This window comes from Neovison vison, chromosome 2 (assembly GCF_020171115.1).
Source record: "Neovison vison isolate M4711 chromosome 2, ASM_NN_V1, whole genome shotgun sequence".
Taxonomy (NCBI): Eukaryota; Metazoa; Chordata; class Mammalia; order Carnivora; family Mustelidae; genus Neogale; species Neogale vison.
This window is the reverse complement of record NC_058092.1, coordinates 208,875,581-208,897,333: the sequence shown is the minus strand read 5'-3', so window position 1 is coordinate 208,897,333 and position 21,753 is coordinate 208,875,581. Positions and strand designations below refer to the sequence as shown.

At 42.7% G+C, this 21,753-nt stretch overlaps 1 protein-coding gene across 2 annotated transcripts in view; it reads left to right on the top strand.

Annotated features, from left to right (window-relative positions):
• Positions 1 to 21,753, top strand: part of BLNK (B cell linker) — a 74,435-nt gene that overhangs the window by 12,736 nt on the left and 39,946 nt on the right. The window contains exons 2-4 of one of the 2 annotated variants that reach the window (XM_044240222.1): positions 12,412 to 12,477; positions 16,141 to 16,190; positions 18,320 to 18,403. In XM_044240222.1, the coding sequence (XP_044096157.1) occupies positions 12,412 to 12,477; positions 16,141 to 16,190; positions 18,320 to 18,403 (200 nt within the window). The remainder of the gene's footprint in view (positions 1 to 12,411; positions 12,478 to 16,140; positions 16,191 to 18,319; positions 18,404 to 21,753) is intronic. The other variant, XM_044240223.1, reaches the window with a different exon arrangement.

Here is a 21,753-nt window from a genome sequence, read left to right as displayed (position 1 = left end):
TATATCTGTGAAATGGGGCAGGGGTGCTAACTCAGCCTTGGGGGGCTTCCTCTACCATGGAAGGGGCTGCCAAAACTTCTGTGCCGTCTCCAGCTCGGACTCACTTTCTAGAAGGAAGAAGCCCGCTGGGCTGCTGAATTTACAAATCTAAATATAGCACCCATGATGCCAGAAGTGTTATAAATCCAGCATATATAGAAATAGAATACAGAGCTGTGGAAGACCTGGGCATCCATGTAATCTGGTCTTCTCAGTTTATAAGAGAAAATGAGGCACTGAGTGACAGCAAGAATTGCTGTGATGGGCACAGCCAGGAATCAGCAGCAATTGGAGTAGAATCCACCCCTTTGGACTCCGGTCCTATGCGGCCTCCTCCCTGTGACCAAGAAATTATCTGGAAGGGGGAAGGAGCCACTTAAGCTGGGCCTTGGGCTGAGGGGATGGAATGAGAACAATTGTGGGTTCATAGCACTGGGTTAATTAGGTCTAAAAATGGCTGGTTGCGTCCAAATTGTGAAGGCCTTTGAATGCCAAGCAAATGAGTTCATACTTTATCATGCGGGAATTGGGGAGACCTTGAAGTGGGGCATCTTGGGGCACCATGATGAATAAGGGCAAATTAAGAAAATGCATTTCGAGAAAGGGAGAAATGGAGGGAGACCAGTGGGGCAGCCATGGGCATCATCATTGCCACGGGATCACAGTGGCTGTGACCGCAGGGGCAGGCATGAAGAGACAGAGACAGATAAGGTCATCTAGAGGTGAACTGATACAACTGATGATGGGAGATGAACAGTCAGACAGAAATAAAAGGATCCCCAAAAAGCCCAGAGGTTTCAAGCCTGAGGATCCAAGGGTACCAGATTATAAATTCTGTTGTCTTCTTATTCTCTTCCTTATCAGAAGCCTTCAACTTTTTATAATATGCTTATGTTGAAATTTTAACAGCAAAAATAAAATGGACTATAGAAATGATGAGTAGCATCCTAAGAAGAAATTCTGAGTCAATGATAGATCATTTAAACAGCTTAGAAAGACAAAGGATCAGCAGACCCGATGATGATGGTTATGTTTTTAAAAATTCGTTCATTGTGTACAGTAGTTAAGAGAGCAGATGTTTTCTTCTCTTCTATATGTATATAAAAAAAAATGTTAGAGAGATTGCTACTCCAGAATGATTTTAGGAACATATATTTTGGAGGTACTGGCCCGTTGTGAGGAGAGCACAGATTTCTAAGGTACCAGACCAAGTAGATGTAGCTAATTCACAGGAAAGAGCCAGCCATCAGTAGAGTGCCAGGAGCTCCCAATGAGTGAGTAACTTTGAGCCAACAGAAAAGGGCAGGATTATTCATTCCCAAGACCCGAGGAGCTTCTGCAGGCTCTTGAGGAGGGTGTGGCCTGGTGCAAGCTGGGGTTTAGGAACGGGAACTGAGAAGGGCCCTGACCAGCCCTCACACACAGAGGACCAGCCCCACGGATACTGAAAACAGAAAACTCAAGCCCCATCCTTGGTTAAGATTTGGAGAGGAAGAAGGAAGGATTTATCTGCTGTTTTTGTTTGCAAAGAGTCTCTTTTGTCTGAGACCCTCCTTTAATCCATTCCTAAATCCAGATTAAGCAAGGATTTTCCTCTGATGAACACGGCTTTGCATTCCCCCTTTCCTGGAGAGATGGAAGTGCAAAAACCCTCTAAAACCTGCCTTTCACAATCCTCTGTGGGGGGGTATAGCTCAGGGGTAGAGCATTTGACTGCACAATCCTCTGTGAATGCATTAAGGAGCTAAAAGGAAAGCAAGATGTTTTCTGATCCTTTTATTTTTTTTTCTAATAAATTTCAAAAAACATACTTCTTGGAGATAGTACCATCCTTTAAGTCATCTCCTGTGTTTAATAAAAATTATTGGAAAGGTATAGTTTTCGGTGATTTGGCCAAACTCTCCATGTGCAGCTGCCTTCCCAGTGGTCCTTTGGTGCTGATGGAGCCTTGCATCCAGTCCACCAGTCTACCCTTCCTGCATCTGTTCTGTCCCTCCACATCCTGGGGCTGCTCTCAGCCTGCAGACACCTTTCTGAAGGACAGTCAGCATCTATGGATTCCTCTCCTCATGCTGTCTTAGCTGGTGGGTCTTCCCTGCACAATCTACAAATGATAACACTGCCAGTGGTTCTCGACCTTGGCCACACATCAGAATCACCTGAGAGCCAACCACCTTGGGCGGGGGTGGGGGGTGAGGTTTGGGTATGAAGAGTATAAAAGCACTCTAACTGACTCTAATGTGTAGCCAAAATCAAGATGCCCTCCTCCTCATCATCATCCTCCAAGAAGAAGATGTATAGACACTGCCCATTGATGTAATCTCTGACCTTCAATTCAAAAAATAGTGAAAAAGGCTAGGCTGTTTGTTTTCAGCTCCTGGAGCTGGAGTCCCCACTCTGATGCCAGGTTGCCAGGGAACAGAAAGCAGACAGATAGAAAGTATCTCTGTGTCAGATTTGTATTGATCTGAGCATCCACGAAGGTAAAAACCTGGTCGTCAGCACCCACGGCTCATTCTTTCTGCTCTCTCTCCCTATTAAGAGCAGACATCACACCACTGACTAAAACTCCTATTTGCCAGTATGGTAGTTTCCTGGGGAGAGAAAGTGTCTGTGTAAGCCTTCAGCATCCCATTATGGAGTAAAGATATTTCAGGCAAGGAGTCAGGTGGGAAAATACCTTGGAGGTTGGGGGTGGAGGGGGGGATTTCTCTTGTGCTCTTTGCAATTAAGCCTGGCCTAGAAGCAGATAAACCCGCTTTACTTCTTTTAGTAAAGGTTCTCAGCCTCCTGTGTGCATGAGAATCACCAGTCCCTAGAAGTCTGTAAAATGCAGATTGCTGGGCCCCACCTGGGATTTTTATTTCATTGAGATGGTTGAGGGTCCAGCAATCTGAATTTTTGTTTTTAATTTAATTTAATTTAATTTTTTGGCAAGCACATTACTTTTGATTAAAATGCTCTCTTCTTACCCTTGAATACAGCTGAGTATATGGAAGCATTTGTTAGTACTAAAGGCAGCCTAAGAACCCAAAATAATTCATCTTTTTGCAAAGGTATTTTTGTAGGTTAGAGATCAAAATGCCACCCATGTCAGGGCCCATAAATACCCCGTTTTATGCAGAACTGTGATTAGTGGGTGAGTCTCACATGTTGGTACCAATCAGCCATGCCAGGCTGGGGGCTGTTCTCAGCCAACCCTTCCCGCCCCCACCCATCACCCTCCCCCCCAAAACCCACAAAACAACAACAATAACAGAGACACCCCATAACCAAACCCAGTCCTGGAGCACCTTCGGGCCTTGAGATCAACCCCGGTGGGAAGGCTCCCCCTTCCCCTCTCTAGTGCACATCACTGAAAGGAGTTTTGTTCCTGGTCCAAACCAGTCCCCCGGGGTCTTCTGCAAGAAGAGCCGTTACAGTGAACTGAAAAGGCCCGATGAACTGAAACGGCCTGCGTGGGCAAGCACTTTAAATTTATTATCTATTCTCTTCACAGCAACCCTGAGAGGTAAATATCTTCATTTACAGGTGCTAGTGTGGCGTAGTCTTCAGGCCATCCTTTAGAAAACAACTGTTTCAGAGAGTAACCTGGCTTTGAAGGAACAGGCAGGAAGCGGAGAGGGACTCTTTCCTGCCCCTTGGGCCCAGCCCCCTAACCCAAGGACCCCAGAAACAAGGCCTCCAGCAGATCTTCTTGATCCACACTCTTGATCCTGGTCTGCTCAGGTCAGGTCTGGTTCTTCTCTCTCCCCTCCCTCAAGTATAGGGGTCCTGACATTTCACTGCTCCCTGTCATACCCACCCAGATTGGAGTTTTGGCTCATTAAAAGCCCCTATGTTTGCAGGGGGAAGAAAGGTACAGGTAAAGACTGGGTGACTAAGTAGACAAAGCCTCAAGATCATGCTCACTTACGAAAATGTTTGAGATACAAGTGGATAATGCAGATTATGAAATGCCACGTATGATCTTAATTATGTAAAATCTCTACCTACTATACATGTGTAGCAAAACATTGGAAGGCTGTTCAATTAAATGTTAATAGCAGAGGTTGGAATTAAGAGTGACATTTTAAGTATTATTTCCAAAGTTTGATACAACGAACACCTGTGAAGTGTAGCCACCATAATTGTATCATACAAAAATAGTTTCACTGCCCCGAAAATCCCCTGTTCCACCTATTCATCTTTCCCTTCCTCCTCCCCAACTCATGACAGCAACTGATCTTTCTACTGTTTCCATAGTTTTGCCTTTTCCAGATTCCAGTTGGAATCATACAATATGTAGCCCTTTCAGCCTTTCAGGGTTGATTCACTTAGCATATATTACATTTTTCATCAGGAATGAAGTTACAAAATTAAAAACTCTACAACCTGGGTAACCAGCTACTACTTAACTTACCTGGGACTCCAAACAAAAAAAGGTCACATTCCTTTTCACCATTCAAAATACAGTACCCCTATCCCACTTATACTGGATTTCCTGCCACTGGCATTCTGGGAGTTCCCGGGCTGCTTACACATCTCACCCTGCCCCATCCTGGCTCTTGCTTGTCTCTAGATCCATGAACCCATATTCCTGGAGCCATTTCCCTTAACTCCTCCCACCACTTCCCCATCCCCCCAGCTGTGGTGCAGCTGGCATCCTCCAGTCTCCGTGTAGATTTCTAAGGCTCTTTCCACCTTTGGCCACAGACCCTTTCCTCATTTCCGCACAACCCAACAGAGTTACTAACATGTAGTAAGTATCTGCTGAGATTTGGAGAATAACAGAAGGAAGCACAACCCAGAGAATGATTTATATTTGTTACTGGACAAGGATTTGCACAGCATCCTGGATCTATCTTTAAGTCTTCCAAGCTTTGTTCCCAGCCATTGACCATTCCAAGAGCCAGCCCACCTCTAGACTGTAGAAATCCTTCTAGAGGTCGACCTGTGGAGGGACCAACAACCAGAAGGCCCCAGGAAGATGGGAAACATCCAGGTAGCAAAGCCCAAGTCTTGCCCACCACCTGTTCATCTTCCTTGCTTCCTGTCCTAGAGAAGTCTTTTCAGGCTGAGTGACAGTCCATTTCCCACAGACAGGGATATGGTCATGTCTTAGTCCTAACGTCACCAAATGGTCCTGACCATGTAGCTCTGCACCAAGCAGGCCCAGTCCGTTTTTCCATTGTTGCAAAGGAGGGGGGGGGTCATGTTCACCCTTCACCCCCACCCCCACCCTTCATCGCCACTCTGCTGCTTCAGCAGACTGTGGCTCAAGAAAGCACATGAGTCTAAAATGAATAAAAATATACAGGCAGAGGGTAGTCCAAATCCACATGGAGGAAACTCAAGAGACCCACAAAGGAGGCACAGCCCAGGAGAACCAACGCCCCAGTGAGGTTGTTGAACTGACCACTCAGCTTCACTGTCTGGAACTTTGCACTGGGATTCTGGAGGACTTGAGTTTTCCCAAAGCATCAATTTGCTTAACTCAGGTGCAATTGAAAGGCCCACAGCACAAAAAGGCGTGGAGGGTGGTCTCCTGACCAGCGAAGTCTGCCCCACGCAAATGGTTGGAAATGCAAATTATCCGACCCACTCTGGACCTACCCAATCAGAACATCTGGGGGCGGGGTCCACCTTCTGCCTATCAATAGCCCTTGGGCAGATGCAGTTGAAGTTGAGAAGGGCCTTCTTTGGAGGCGAAAAGTTGCTGGTTACTTTCAAACAACTATTTGTCCAACTCAGAACACAAGAGATCTAAATCTTTTAAGATCCAGGCTTATCCTGGGGCATGGTACTTTAGGGTGTTGTTAAAAGCTAAGCTTGTTGACATTAATACAAAAGATTAAAAAAAAAACTTTAAATCTGTGACAAAGGAGTGAATGTATAATTTTATTTGGTTTCTGTGAGTAATAATAATTACAATTATTTGTGTGATCTGCTCACCATTTTAAAATGCTCAAGTGCCATGCTGCTTAAAAATATGTATTAAGGTCTTTTTTTCCCCCAAATTCAAGTTAGTTCTAGTTTAAGGGGTAGAATTTGCTGATTCATCAGTTGCATATAACACCCAGTGCTCCTCCCATCAAGTGTCCTCCTTAATCCCCAACATCCAGTTACCCCATCTCCCATCCACCTCTCCTCCAGCAACCCTCAGTTTGTTTCCTATAGTTTAAAATCTCTTATGATTTGCCTCCCTTATTTTATTCTTCCTTCCCTTCCCTTATGTTTTTCTGCTTTGTTTCTTAGTTCCATGTATGAATGAAATTATATGGTGTCTTTCTCTGATCAGCTTATTTCACTTAGCATAATACCCTCTAGTTCCATTCACATCATTGCAAATGGCAAGATTTCATTCTTTTAGATGGCTGAGTAATATTCCATTGCATATATATACCACATCTTCTTTATTCATTCATCTGTTTATGAATACCTGGGCTCTTTCCATAGTTGGCTATTGTGGACATTGATGCTGTAATCATTGGGGTGCACGTGTATCCCTTTGAATTACTATGTTTATATCCTCTGGATAAATACCTAATAGTGTGGTTGCTGGGTCATAGAGTAGCTCTACTTTTAACTTTTTTTTTTTTTAAGATTTTATTTATTTATTTGACAGAGAGAAAGATCACAAGTAGGCAGAGAGGCAGGCAGAGAGAGAGGAGGAAGCAGGCTCCCTGCTGAGCAGAGAGCCCGATGCGGGGCTCAATCCCAGGACCCTGAGATCATGACCTGAGCCGAAGGCAGAGGCTTAACCCACTGAGCAACCCAGGTGCCCCTATTTTTAACTTTCTGAGAAACCTCCATATTGTCTTCCACAGTGGCTGCACCAGCTTCCATTCCCACCAACAATGTAAGAGGGTTCCCTTTTTCCACATCCTCGACAATATTTGATGTTTCCTGAGATGTTAATTTTAGCCATTCTGACTGGTGTGAGGTGATATCTCATTGTGATTGTGATTTTGATTTGTATTTCTCTGATAATGAGTGATGTTGAGCATTTTTTCATGTGTCTGTTGGCCATTTGTATGTTTTCTTTGGAAAAATGTGTGCTCATGTCTTCTGCTCATTTCTTGACTGGATTATTTATTTTGGGGGTCTTGAGTTTGATAAATTCTTTATAGATTTCGGATATTAGTCCTTTATCTGATTTGTCATTTGCAAATACCTTCTCCCATTCCATGGTTTGCCTATTAGTTTTGTTGACTGTTTCCTTTGCTATGCAAAAGCTTTTTATCTTGATGAAGTCCCAATAGTTTATTTTTGCTTTTGTTTCTCTTGCCTTTGGAGATGTGTCTAGTAAGAAGTTGCTGTGGCTGAGGTCAAAGTGGTTGCTGCCTGTGTTCTTCTCGAAGATTCTGTTGAATTACTGTCTAACATTTACATCTTTCGACCATTTTTACTTTATTTTTGTGTATGATGTGAGAAAGTAGTCCAGTTTCATTCTTCTACATGTGGCTGTCCAGTATTCCCAACACTGTTGAAAAGACTGTCTTTTTTCCATTGGATATTCTTTCCTGTTTTGTTGAAGTTTAGTTATTCCTATAGTTATGGGTCCATTTATGGGTTCTATGTGTCTGTTTTTTGCTGGTACCTTGCCATCTTGATGATTACAGCTTCGTCATACAGCTTGGAGTCCAGAATTGTGATGCCTCCTGCTTTGCTTTGCTTTTCAATTTTCCTTTAGCTATTCAGGGTCTTTTCTGGTTCCATACAAACTTTAGAATTATTTGTTCTAGCTCTGTGAAAAATGCTGATAGTATTTCAGTAGGGATTGCCATATTAGTATTTTCTTAAAACATATATGAGATAAGTTTTGTTCTTCATTTTATTTTGTTAGGTGAACATGGCTGTGTCTTCACAATTTTAAAAATTAAATTGTGATCCTATATCCTTCTGCCATCCATGGAAAAATATCTCTTAAAGGACTATTCAAAAAGAAGCTGCTTTATGCTTATTTTCACCTATACCTGACATACCACAGTGAGACAGCTGGTATTTAAATCTGGGAATAGTCCAGCTGTGTATTCCTTTCGCATATGCTTTATGTTGTAGTAGCGCAAAATAGTGCTCCAAAGTGGGACAGTTGATGCCAGAGAGGAGGAAAGCTGTGCATTACACAGTGTCTGAATAGTTGATAAAATGAAATGAGAGTATCATCACATCTTGGTTTGGGGGATACTGTGTTTTTCCAGGTCACAGAAGCTGGGTGGCTATAACTGAGCAGCCCATGGGCATAAGAATTTGTGTGAACGAGAGGCAGAGGGAAAAGAAAAATTTTGCATACAAAGTGTATAGTTTATGAACCAATTCAACAATGTGCCATAATTACATATTATAATTATAATTATTTTAATAGCCTATAATGGAAAGAAATTAGGAAAGGCCAAGAAGCTTCAAGTACCAAGTTGAGCAAAATTACAACAGGCTCTTGCAACAGTTTACATCTGTTTATCTCCACTTGCAGCAAAACTGCTTATACAGATCAGCCCCCGGGCTCCCCCTTACTCTGTGTCTGGTTCTTGACAAACTTCAGAGGACATCCTTTACTCTGGCTCGTTTTGTCCTTGAACCTGGTTAAGGATTAATTCAGCCTGAAGCTGTTCTGTTCAGTTACAGTCAGCTTATAGCCAGAGTTGCCGTCTGCTCTGCACTGGAAATTATTAAATTGCCTCCCAGTCAAACCATTCCAACTCCTCTCTCCTTCTCTCCATGCCCAGCCCTCTTTTCCATTTTCCCTCGTTCCTCTGTCTCAGAGATTCCCTAGAGTTCTACAGGAAAAGGAGATAGGAGTTGGGCCTAGGATATATGTGAACAAACTCTAGAATCCTGTGGCGTTCTAAGGCAACTCAGAGGTCCAGCTCAAGGGAGCCTCCGTGTGTCTCAGATGGGCAGGTGGTCCCCCTTCTCCCTCATCCATCCTCTCTGCTGCTGAGCCTGGGGCTTTGCTGAGTTCTCACAGGAATGGAATTAGTGAGCACAGCCTACCTAACTGGGAATACAAAATGTGGTCTCATTTCCTCATTTCTCATTTCCAGATAACCATTTGGCACCGACCTCTTCCCACATCCCAACCTGGGCCCCTCAGTGGATCCCCCAGTTTTGTAGGCAATGCCCGAAGATGCAGCCTAAAGTTGTCCTAAAAGAAATTTCTCTTATCCTTCTGCCCAACCCTCCAGCCTGTCTTCCCTTTGCACTTTGCTCCTCCAAGTCAATGGAACACACCTTTCCCCACAGCCCAGCCGAGGCCACGGTGCAAAGACAAACCGGATACCACTGAACATTCGGGGGACAATGGAGAGGAATTCTCTCATGGCAAATGGCTAGCGATGGTGGCAGTTAGGGCTCTACTTAGAGCTGGAACCCAGACCCAGCCTCACGTTCCAGCCAACACGTCACTCTTGGCATCCCTCCCCACCTGCCTACCAATGAATATCACTCAGGTTTGTCTGTGCTCTCAAGATTAGCTCCTGTCATTTGACCTAGAAGGGGTGGGAGCTCCCCAGAATCCCCAGTGCAAGTTCCCATTCTTTATTTGAGAATCATCCTTTTCCCAAAATGGTTGAGGGTAGGAGGGACGATCCCTACACAGTAAATCTCACCCCACCCCTTGGTGCCCAACACCTCTCAGTAAACAACTGCAGTGGATCATCAGCCTTGAAGAGTCTTAGATTAACACTTAGCAGTAGATGCCATGCAGAGCTCCTCCAGCAAGCTTCCGCTCATGCTCTAAACTGCTCTATCCACACTGCAGAGCTTCACAACAAATGCATCCTAAATCCATGCAGAGCCAGAGAATATTCCTCCAGATTCCCCCCAGTCAACAGGGTTTCATAGACCTCCACCAAGCTTAATTGTGCCCAGTCTTCATATTGCCTGTAACACAATGCCTAGCTCCCAGAGTTAGAGAAATCTGTGATCAGGTTTATGGAAAATCACAATTTTCTCCAAGAACAATGGCTATATGCAAAATTTACATTTTGTTAAGTATAAGGCCCAGTCAAAAGGTTTCTTCAGAAAAAAGGAAAGGCTTGCCTGAAAAGTGACTTCAACTGTCTTACTCTTTGAGGACAGAACTGTGTGAAATTATATATACATAATTTATGTATATATATAAATAAGAAATATATATTTTATATATTTATATACATCATTATTTATATACAACATAAAATATAAACGTATAGTTTGAAGTGGCGGAGGGGTGGGAGGTTGGGGTACCAAGTGGTGGGTATTATAGAGGGCACGGCTTGCATGGAGCACTGGTGTGGTGAAAAAATAATGAATACTGTTTTTCTGAAAATAAATAAATTGGAAAAATATATATATAAACGTATATTTTGCACATAATGTAGAATGTATTTTTACATGTAAATATATTTAAATATAAGTAATATATTTATATGTTTTTTAAAGTCAGAAAGTTATCATGAAGGAAAAAAACCATGGCCCTATACTCTGACCCTGTTAACATTTTTCTCTACATATGTATATAAAACAGATAATAGAAATGATATCTGTACAAGCTATGAATATTCAAATAATATAGAAAAATCTTCATTATAATAAGAAAGTCTCTTTTTTACAAAACGGAAGCCCCCATCCCCAGTCGAGCCTTCTGCTTTCACGCCACAGTTGATACACGCCCAGCTCTGAGGACATATAGAGGCTGAAATCTATTCCTTGACTGTTTGCCAGGCTGTGTGCCCCGCCACTGTGCAGGTGTCCACCCAGAAGAAAGGGGTACCTTTTCCTAATTCATATGAAAATGCTCTGTTGCCTTTGAAAACAGTCTTTGAATAACTGCTTGCATATCCCTCTAAAAAGCTACACGTGTACTGGTTTATAGGAATATACGTGTCCTTTCTCATCCCACAGAAAAAATATGTGGTACACACATTGTTCTGAACTTCACTTCCTTTCTTCCTTTTTTTCTTTTTTCTCCTTTACCATTTTTTTTAAACTTAATATTTGTTGGAGATTTTTATGTGTCAGCAATGCAGGTGTGTCTTTCTTTTTTTTTCTTTCTTTCTTTTTTTTTAAGGGCCTATGGCATTCCATTGTATGGCTTTATCAGTTTGTGTAAGTAGTTCCCTTTTAATGATTGATGGGCATTTAGGTTGTTTCCAGGTTTTTTAGTGGGAAGGCAGAAAGGGTTATATGTACATAATGGTATGGTTTTATGACCATGTTTATAAGGGCAAGGTCCTAGCAGCAGAATTTCTGGGTCAAAAGGCATGGAGGTTTTAAAATTTAATAGATATTGATTGTAACAATGTGCATTCCCAAGAATATCTGTATTTTTGTACCCCCATCTACCCAGAGTATTATCAAGTTACGTTCTGCCAGTCTGATGAGCCAAACATACCACGCTGTTGTTTCAATTTAGATTTCTTTAGATATAAGTAATGTTAAATATCTTTTTATTAGTCTGTTAGCCACTCATACTTTTTTGTTCGCCATGTGTTTGCATCTTTTGCCCATTTCCTATTGAATTATTAATAATATTTTGCAGAGTCATAAGATTTGTCAATCAGAACATGAGTCATTATTATTATTGTGTCGTAAATATTTCTTCCGGCGCATCATTTATCTTTTGATTTTGTGCATATTATTTTTTGTTCTACAGGGTTTCCAAATGTACATGCAGTCAGATTCATTAATCATTTTCTTTATGGCTTCTGTGTATGTACAACTTTTTTGTGACAGTTTTCCCGGATTCTACCTAGTGAAGTCAACAAACAAACAAACAAAATTCTTGGACCTGATTTTAGCCCACATGTCCAAGGTCACTCCATCTTGCAATGTGAATGGTCTAAGGACACTCAGTGGTGAACAGTGAGGTTTTTCAGAGGGTTTTGCCTCATGTGTATCCTCAGAATAGACAGATCTGAAAATCAAAATGTCTCTTCAGAATCTGAGCCTGGCCCAGACATCCAATAGACAGGGAAGGGGATAGGGATATGCCCAATGACCATGTTCCTTATAGAATACTTACCCTCAGACAAACCATAAGTCGCTCTTAATCTCACAAAACAAACTGAGGGTTGCTGGGGGGAGGAGAGGTATGGAGAGGGTGGCTGTTATGGACATTGGGGAGGGTACGTGCTATGGTGAGTACTGTGAAATGTGTAAGACTGATGATTCAGAGACTTGTACCCCTGGGGCAAATAATACATTACATGTTAATAAAAATAATTAATAAAAAAGAATACTTTCCCTTTACTCAAGTAGCAAACAGCCAATTTGATTAAATATAATACAATTCCCACTTTTTGGGGGTTTATTATAGGTCTTTAGTTCTCTTTTTGTATTCAAGGATAGAAGACTTTTTCTAAATTGACCTACTTATTAGTATTTTATGTTTAATTTTGCTTCTTGCAGGCAGCTTCAAAAGATGGTCCACGATATCAAGAACAATGAAGGTGGAATAATGAACAAAATCAAAAAGTAAGTTAAACTTCATAGCACTATATAAGCACTCATTTATATAAATCACACATTATTCCAGCCTGTGCTAGGTGGAAGAGAACAAAGTTCTTTGTTACCCAAGTGAGGAGTTGCAACCTCTTTAACATGTAACCCTTTCTTACTCATGGCAAGAGTCCATGGTGGTAAGATCCATCTTCAGGAAACATGGCAAATGAATGGGCTCATCTCAGGGAACTTTGCTTTTCCCTCTCACTGCAGTAAAAGTGAGCTGTCCCCCTCAAAGTGCCAGCAAATGTCAACAAAGACGTTTCTAGAAACAGGACAATCAGCTTCTATAACTATTTAGTTAAAGCCCACTAGGACACGCTTGGAGAAATCCAAAAGAGAAGTTCTAAGAACACAATCCTAGCATTTTTAGGATGCCATACCTGTTTTCCATATTTCAATTTTTTGCTTTTTCAATTATAGCCTTAAAATTGTGTTTTCAGTTGACACTTAGAGAGGAAGAGCTAGAATTTCAAATCTTCCTGCACATCAAAAACTCTTAAGCTTTTTTTTTTTTTTTTAAGATTTTATTTATTTATTTGACAGAGAGAGATTACAAGTAGCCAGAGAGGCAGGCAGAGAGAGAGAGGAGGAAGCAGGCTCCCTGCTGAGCAGAGAACCCGATGTGGGACTCGATCCCAGGACCCTGAGATCATGACCTGAGCCGAAGGCAGCGGCTTAACCCACTGAGCCACCCAGGCGCCCCCTCTTAAGCTTTTTTTTAAAAAAAAAAAAAAGATAAAAATTGTGCATACCTGTATTTGCCACTCAAAATCTAAGAGGAAGGAGGAAATAGTATCCCATTAAGCTTTTAAGTTCTTTTATTTAGAAAATGAAAGTAGTAGTAGATTCACCAGGAAAAAAAAAAAATCAAACAGTTCAGAATTGCATGAAGTAAAAATCTCCCACTTGTCCACATCCCCACCTCAACCAACTCCAGGGAAACAAACATTGTCATGAGTGAGTCTGATATATATATCTGTATGTATGTGGTACAGTACATGCCTGTACACACATATATTTTCATCATGAATGGCGTCACACTTCATAAACCATTCTACCAACGTGATTTTGCTTAGTGGTTTTACTTAATGCTAGATCATGGACATCTTTGTTTGATAGTATGTAAAAATAAGGCATATTCCATTTTGAGCAGATGATTAATAGTCTGCTATAAATGTATTATCATTCATTTAACCAGCTATGCATCGGTGAACACTTTTTAAAGGGAAGGAGATGTGGGAGTTTAAACTGGCATATTCTTGGGGGAGCAATTTGATAAGATCACTAAAAATTTTGTGGCCATTTCTTTCAGTTTAACTGTCATAAGTAACATTTCAATAAATAATTTTTACAGATTTTGAGTGTACCAGAAAGTTAAATTCGTAAAATGAAATTTAGAATGGAAGAATTTGTGCCCTTGAAATTTTTATTGATATTACCAAATTGCTTGCTAACAATTTTGTACCATTAATAGTGTATAAAATTTCATTTTCCTATGCCTTCGGAACAAAGAGTCTTCATTCTTTTTGGTCTTTGTTAAACTTGAAAGTAAGAAATCATGTTTTATGGTTTTTTAGACTACAAAATGCAAATGAGTCTCAGTATGTATAAGTCATTATCATAAAATAGTTAAAATGGTCTTCTGCTTGTGGGGCATCTACTAGAGGAAAATTTGTCCTCGTGTTCTGTCCTGTGGAGGAGCGAGGTATGTGATTATTCTCATTTAATATTTCTGACACATGCAAAATCTCATTGAAATGAGGGAACCCGGCTAGTCATTGTTTTAATCGCTAGGGATTCTCGATTAATTATCCCCATTGTCAGTTTTACAATACACCAGTTTTCTCAATAATATGAAGCCACTGTGTAAAATGTCTCTCTCTTCCCTGGTCAGGCATACTCACAGTAGCCATGGAGCTCAAAGTTTTTCAGACAGTTCCTATTTCATTATGCTCATTGTTCCCAAAATACATTTTGATTTGAAAAACCATGTTTCCTCTCAGCTTGGAAAATATGGCTGCCATAGTCGTTACCCTGGGTGAAGTCAGTGGGCCTTTGGTTCTGAGTGACCTGCTGTTAACACTCTTACTCGTTGCCAGGCAACAGGTGCTACCTTGAAAGGAGGAAGCACGGTTGAACACACTGGTTTCCTAACAGAAGACCGTGACAGAGTTGTCGCTGGTCCATGGCCAAATGAGAAAATAAGGACCTTGAAGTGTTGGGGGTTGACATGCAGCTGCCGGCTGCTAAGTAAGACCCAAACCACAGCTTTTATTCCTGGTTGGTGTTCAGTGACCACCAGCCCCTTCCTGAGTCTGTTCTTTATCCCGAGATGATAACATTTTGGGTATTAAAATACCTTTTCTTTTCTCTTATGAAATAGTGGCAATAATGGGTAATGGATGGTGCGTGCTTTTTGAAATTTTACTAGTCCAAGTACAGACCCGGCACCGTGATTCCTTGTTTGTTTTTGTGCTTTTTCCCCCCTATAACACTGTGGCTAATCTTTCTATCTGGACCTCATCAGAAGTCTAATTATAATATCTCCCCAGCTCACGCTGGCTTGCTGTGAGAATTGAATGAAATAATCGACCTAAGAACCTTTGGGGACACAAAAAGCAAAATTTCTATGCAAATATAAGTATTGTTATTTTTGCAACATTACAATTCTCATTTGTTGGGCTAATTTTTCGTAATCAGACATGAATTTCTATATTGCTTTTTTTCCACAAGAAATGAAATATGTTTTGCATGTAATGGTTAACTTATTCCCTGCTTCTAAAAAGGGACGTGATGTTTTAGTAAATAAAGGCTACTGGATATAGGTTTTATTTATATATACTTTAAATTTCATTAAGCAAATCATTCTTAAATAAAATGGGCTACTCTTATTAAGAATAATAATTTACTAGAAAACTTAGCCATTTCAAATAATAGAATGGGAGGTGTTGTCAGAACTTAAGTAAGCCTAAAAATTGGGATACGTTTTTAAATGTAATTTTAATTTTCTTCTTTTGGTGATGGGGGAAGGATTGTGAATATTCAAACATTTTATATATGCATAAAGATACTAAAGTAGTTTTGAGAGTGCTTGAAACAGTTCAATGTCTAAATAAGCTGAATATTGTAATCTCCAACCTGGAGACCCTCACTACTCATTTATTTGGCACTTTTCAGTAGTGCCAAAATAATCTCAGTCCAACCTACAACCCAAGTGCTCTGTTACAGCTAATTTTTTTTTGATATTTAAAGCATGTATTAAGTTATTTATTTAAATAGAGTCCATCTTCTCTTATCGCCCTATCAACCAATCAGCATTTCTCTTCCTTGAACCTCTGAACTCTGTGCTTGCTTGTATTCTGACCTCTCAGAACCCTTCCACCACTGGACTTCACCTTTGCTGAGTGACAGCCCCATTACACACTGGAGAAATGGGGGAGATGGGAGACCTCTGGTTAATGGCTTCACTCCATTTACAATACATTTAGTCTTTCAATGAGATGGGTCCAAAAGAAGCCAATATTCTATTAGTTATCTCTCTGTTACCTCTATATCTGCTTCTGTTTGGGACCTTGACAGCAGTCGTCCTGACAACAGTGTCCTGACCATTTGTCTAATGGTTATTATCTATAGGCTGAAAGTCAAAGCGCCTCCAAGTGTTCCTCAAAGAGATTATGCCTCAGGTAAGAGTATTTCTAAAATACTTGGACTCTTGATTAATTTCATGTTCATATTTACTTCCTGAAAAGGGAACCATGTTCTAATCATTTGAAAATAAGAGTGCCCATCCTAATTTTTAAAATTTTAAGGCATTTGACTATAGTGTAGCTGTAGTATTCCATCCATCCATCTATCCATCCATCCATCCATCCATCCATCTATCTATCCATCCATCCATCCATCCACTCATCTATTTATCAAACATTTATTAAGTATCTTCCATGTGCTGGGCAAATACACGGTTTTAGGTAGAGACAAAGGGCTAAACAGGACAGATATAGTCTCCACACTCACAGTGTTTATAGTGAAGAAAAAAGATACAATGGTACAAAAGCAATTAGAGTTCAGGGTGATGGGGAAGCACAAAGTTCTATGAAAGTCCATCAGCAATGTCTTATCTAATCTGAGGTCAAGAGTGTGGAGGAAGTGGGGAAGTGAAGGCTTCCTGGATAGAGAATTATGAAAATGGATACTTGAAGGTCACTGGGGGTTGGGGTGGGAGGAGGATAACCTATTGATGGTGCATGGTTACTCAGTCCTCTCTGATGTCTCTGCCACCCAGTCCAACTAGGATCAATTTTGTCAGCGGAGGGTAGTCTTGAGATTGGTGTTGTTTATGGCAGTGGTGAGCAAAATAAATTATCCAATATACTGCCCTTCTCTAGAAGAAATTCCTTGGGAAGATAGGCCTAAAATCTCATTTTGCTGGCTTAAATATAAAGATTTCCTGGACATGGACAGACCTATAGAGCCCTTAACGAAAACCACAGGTCTACAGACATCATTGAAGTCTCTTCCTCTATCCCTGACAGCTAAAACCAAATCACAACCTTAAAGGATGCTTACTGTTGTTTTTTTTCTGTCACTGATCAAGATAGCAATAAATCAGACAGTTGAGTTCCTCCTAGGCACTAATTAAATCTTATCACACTAAGAAATGCGGACCAACATATCAAGTCTAGTGACTGACCTGTTGGACTACTTTCTAGAAGTTGCTAGGTTACAGAGTACTTACTGACCTCATCTTGCCAGTCACCAAGTCTCAACAGTTGACCAGGAGACTCCTTTGCAATGAAAAAAAATTAAAATAAATAAAAAAATAAAGACCCTGTTCTGATCTTTAAAATCTACCTGATCAAAGCCAAGTGGGGGAAAAAGCCTCAAGTGAGCTGCTTAGTTAACAAAAGAGAAGAAATTCCTCCTTCTCTCCCAAGTTCTAAAAAAGAAAAGAAAGCAGACAACATCTGCTAAGTACCCTTAGTTTTGATAGGAAAATTATGGAATCATGGAATCCCAGGTCTAAAAGGAGCCCTAGAGGTTCGGCAGCCTGACCTCCAACCCAGCGCTCACCCCTGACCCCACCACCACCACACACCAAAAATGAAACCCATGTTCTGTTTGACATTTCCTGTGATGACTTCCCAAGCCCCTCTGGTCCTGTCAAGGACAGACAGCCCTGGCAAGACAGAGATGCAGTCCATTTCCTGGTGGCTTCCTAAGTCTGTCCTCATGGCCACACAGCACAAGTTTTTAAACATTCAAGAAAGCAGAGATCGGGTTGTTCTGTGCAACTCCAAGGATAAAATTAAGAAATTAGGTCATTTGAATAGTTTCTTCTCTGGAATCATTATCTCCAGGTGCTTCTGCTGTTTTACATGTTTTTGACTCATTTGACAAATATGACACAGTACATCCTGTGTGACACTCACTCTACTAGATACGGAGTGGGGAACAAAATATAGCCCCTGACCTTCAGGTGCTTCATTACTAGTGGGGGACCCAATAATAAATGAGGATGCCGACAGGTCACTATCTGCCTGAGGTCCCACTGTTGTGGAGGGAAAGTCCCACCAGCCCTTCCACACCCCTCAGTGGCCAGAACTGAACAAGGCCTCTTTCCTTGGACCCTGGGGCCCTACTACCCAGGGGTGGTTGGAAAAAGCACAGGGAATGCATAGCAAACCTCCATCCACTAACAAAGTGAGCTATAACACTGCTTTGCACTTGCCCTCATGTCCTTACGGAAGCCAGCATTCACTTGGTTTTTTTTTTTTTTTTGTCTCCCTGTCTCCACTCTGATTGGTGGAACCAGCAAGGCTGACACTGGGAGAGCGGCATTCACCACCAGCCCCGCCTCATGGAACTAAGACTAGAGGAATGAAACTTGGACTTGAAGGTATTGGAAAGCCTGGAAAGTCCTTAAAGACCACTCACCCCTGGCTTCTCGTGTGAGGGCTAAGTGGAGACCAGACAGGCTAAGGGGCTGCCCAAGGTCATATGGCCAGGCGACATAGACATGTATGTCTCTATGGACAGCATGTATGACCGGCCACGTATGTCTGTATGGCCGGTCATACAGATAGGCCACGGGGCTGCCCAAGGTCATACAGCCAAACCAGGACTCCACCCTCCCACCCCCTGTTAACAGGGCTCTGAGAAGGGATGAGGGGACATGCAAACAAAAGGACTTTTTAAAATGTGAAGTATTTAGATGCAAATCCCCTCTCCTAGCCAGCTCAGATCCACTCCTCAAGGGGTCACATTCCCTTCTCCTCTTGGGGCACCTAGGGAGACTGTCCATGGGCTGCCTCCCCCGTGGCCTCTGTAGTTCTGCTTTCTCTTCCTCCCCTGCATCTGCCTCCACCACCATGTCTAACCCAGGCTCCTTCCTTCTTTCCTTCCTGCATCGCACTGTACCCATCCCACGGCTTCCCCACATCCTTCCACCAGCTCAGTAAGAGGAGAAGCTGGCAGGCCTAGTGGCCCAGAGCATGGCCTCCAGAGCTGAATCGGGGCCACAACTGTGTGTGTGTCAGACAGACAGCGTGGAGGGTGCCCCACAATGTCCAGAGTCTCTGGTGCTGCTCGTGACCCAGAACAGAAAGGCTCCGTGCCCACCCTTGCCTTCACCGCTTCACTCAAGCTCTCACCATTGACTCTTTGACTGCCTTTCCAACCATCCCTTCCCATTCCCAAGCCCCCCAGTCTGATTCGGCCTTTGTCTCTTCATGTCTGAACTGCTCAAACACCATCCTCATCGACCTTCCTGCCTCCAGCTTGTCACTGGGGCCTACAGTGGCCTTTGTGGCTGGAGCACCCCTTTGGCTGGCAACAACCTGGCTTTATTTTCTCCGCAGACTCTCCAGAACAGCATTTTCCTTCCAGCATATCTATGCCTTATGGCTATGCCTTATGGATACACCTTCCAGCCATCGGTTAAGCCCTGCTTCTGGGGCTGGCACACAGGCCCTAGCCTTAGGGGGTGGAAGGGGGACGCCCTCCTTCATCTTCATTCTCTCATTTGGGTTCTGGCCATCCTTCAAGGCCTGGCTCAATCCCTCCTCACCACACAGCCTCATGCAACCCCTCAGCTTTTGCTGAGTGCACTGTTCGCAGAACTTTCCCAGCACCTGTCCATGATTCCAGGTGTTGGGACATTTGTCAGGAAAGCCTACACTGCCCTGGATTGTCCTCGGTGTGATACACAGCTGTTCTTCTAGACTCCAGGTTTATTACCACCATGGCTGGGTGGGATCTTGGACTTTGGGGTCCTCTAGCCTTGGTTAGAATCCCAGCTTTGGCCCCTAAACCCTGTGAACCTAGAAATGTTTTATAACTTCCCTTGAAAGATTGGAGATAAGAGTGCTAGCCTCCAGGCTATTATTAAAGTAGATTAATAGTGACCAGAAGCATCCACGGAGCTCTTACTCAATGGGTGATGACAGATGGCTTTCTCACTTTCCCTGGGCTCTTTCATTTCATTCTGATGAAGCCCCATGACACAGGCTCTACTTATCCTATCCATTTCAGTGGTGAGAAAACAGATGCCCAGAGGTTAAGCAATTTACCTGTTCATGCTGCTAGCAAGTGGAAGAATCAGGATTTTGACTGGCAGGCTGACCCCAGAGCCCAAGCTCCAAACCCTGGAGTGGACACTGAAGTGGGGCCACTGTGGCATTTCCACGTGCCTCACAGTGCCAGCTGCTGGGCCCACAGGCTGGGGGAGGCACATGACTTACAAAGCCTGAGCCTGGCAAGGGGAGGAGCCCCTCTCTTGTGTGGCATGGGATTGTGACACTGTAAATGGAACATAAGCCCCAAACCAGGTACACGACCAATGGAAAGGCTCTCCCTCATAAGGAGGCCCAACCAGCATCTCAGCTTCCTCCCAGGGGCATGCAACCTTCCTTCCCAAGTGAAACTGCCTTTCCCATACTAAACTTGCCCTTACCCTCCTGAAAGTGTCACCCTCTATATTAGAGACTCTCTTGGGCCCGTTTCTTTATGGTAGCCGTACTGTGTGGTTGCCATTGGAGTGAAATAGAATGGTGTTGCTGTGAGGGTTTATTAAGACATTGTCAGTACCCAAGACAACACTACCATTAACACAGCATTTGCTGCATGCCAGGTTTTGGGAAGCACTCGTGGGTATTGTATTACTGGATTCTCATAAACACATGAGGCGGGCACTATTCTTAACCTGGTTTCACAGTTGAGAAATTGAGCTTTAAACAGCTAAAGTCCTGGTCCTCTGCCAAGCGGGTAGTAAAGAGCAGAGCCAGGATTTGAACCGGGGGAGACTAGTTCTAAAACCACAACCCACCCAATTTAGGAGGTCCTGAGATGCTGGCCCACCACCACATACTTTGGCTCTAGTACTTTGGAGCATACTGCATTTTAGTTTGGGAAATGGCCTGCAGGCCATGACTTCAAGAGCAGGATGTTGTGAGTTGCTGGTAGGACCAGGAGATGGGTGTAGCTCGGGGAGAGAAGGGTGCTGTCTGGCAACCTCTCCCACGTGGTGATGCTTTTTTCTCTTCTCTGCCTCAGTCTCTACAATGCCTGGATTGGGCCACTGTAGTTTCTCCTAGATTTTATGTGAAGGCTCAGTAGAGGACCAGGCAGTTTACATGGGATTTCAGCTAGAGGGACCAACACAGACAGCCTGGCTTCTAGCCCGCCCCCTCACTCACCAGCCATGTGGCCTCAGACACATTTTGCCACATCTCTTAGCTTCCGTTTCCTTGACTATAAAATTGAGATCATGACGGCACCTACCACAAAGCTCTGTTTTGAGGATAATTGGGAAAATACACTTATCCTAGCCCTGAGCACATAGGAAGTGTTTAATAAATGGAATCTATTATTAGTATCCTAATACTCATTCCTTCAACTCATCTGTTGCTTCATACTTTTATTACTGCATGGATTACAAATGCCAAATACCATTCAGATACAAAGATAAATTAATAAGGCCTTGTTTTTCAGTACAGAGAGGCACAAAAAAATGATCATAGCACAGGGCAGAATGGACCACCCGTGTCATCAAGGTGCCAGCAGCCCCTATGACGGCCTAGAGGAAGGAGTCATAATTAGAACCCGAGGGACTGGGGAAGACCCTATGGCAGAGGTATAACAGGGATTTCCATGCAAAGAAGGAAGACAGGCTGGGGAAATAGTCCAGGCAGAGCAGAGAATGATCAAAAGTACAGGCTGGGAGGAACACACTGCCGACTATCACTGTGA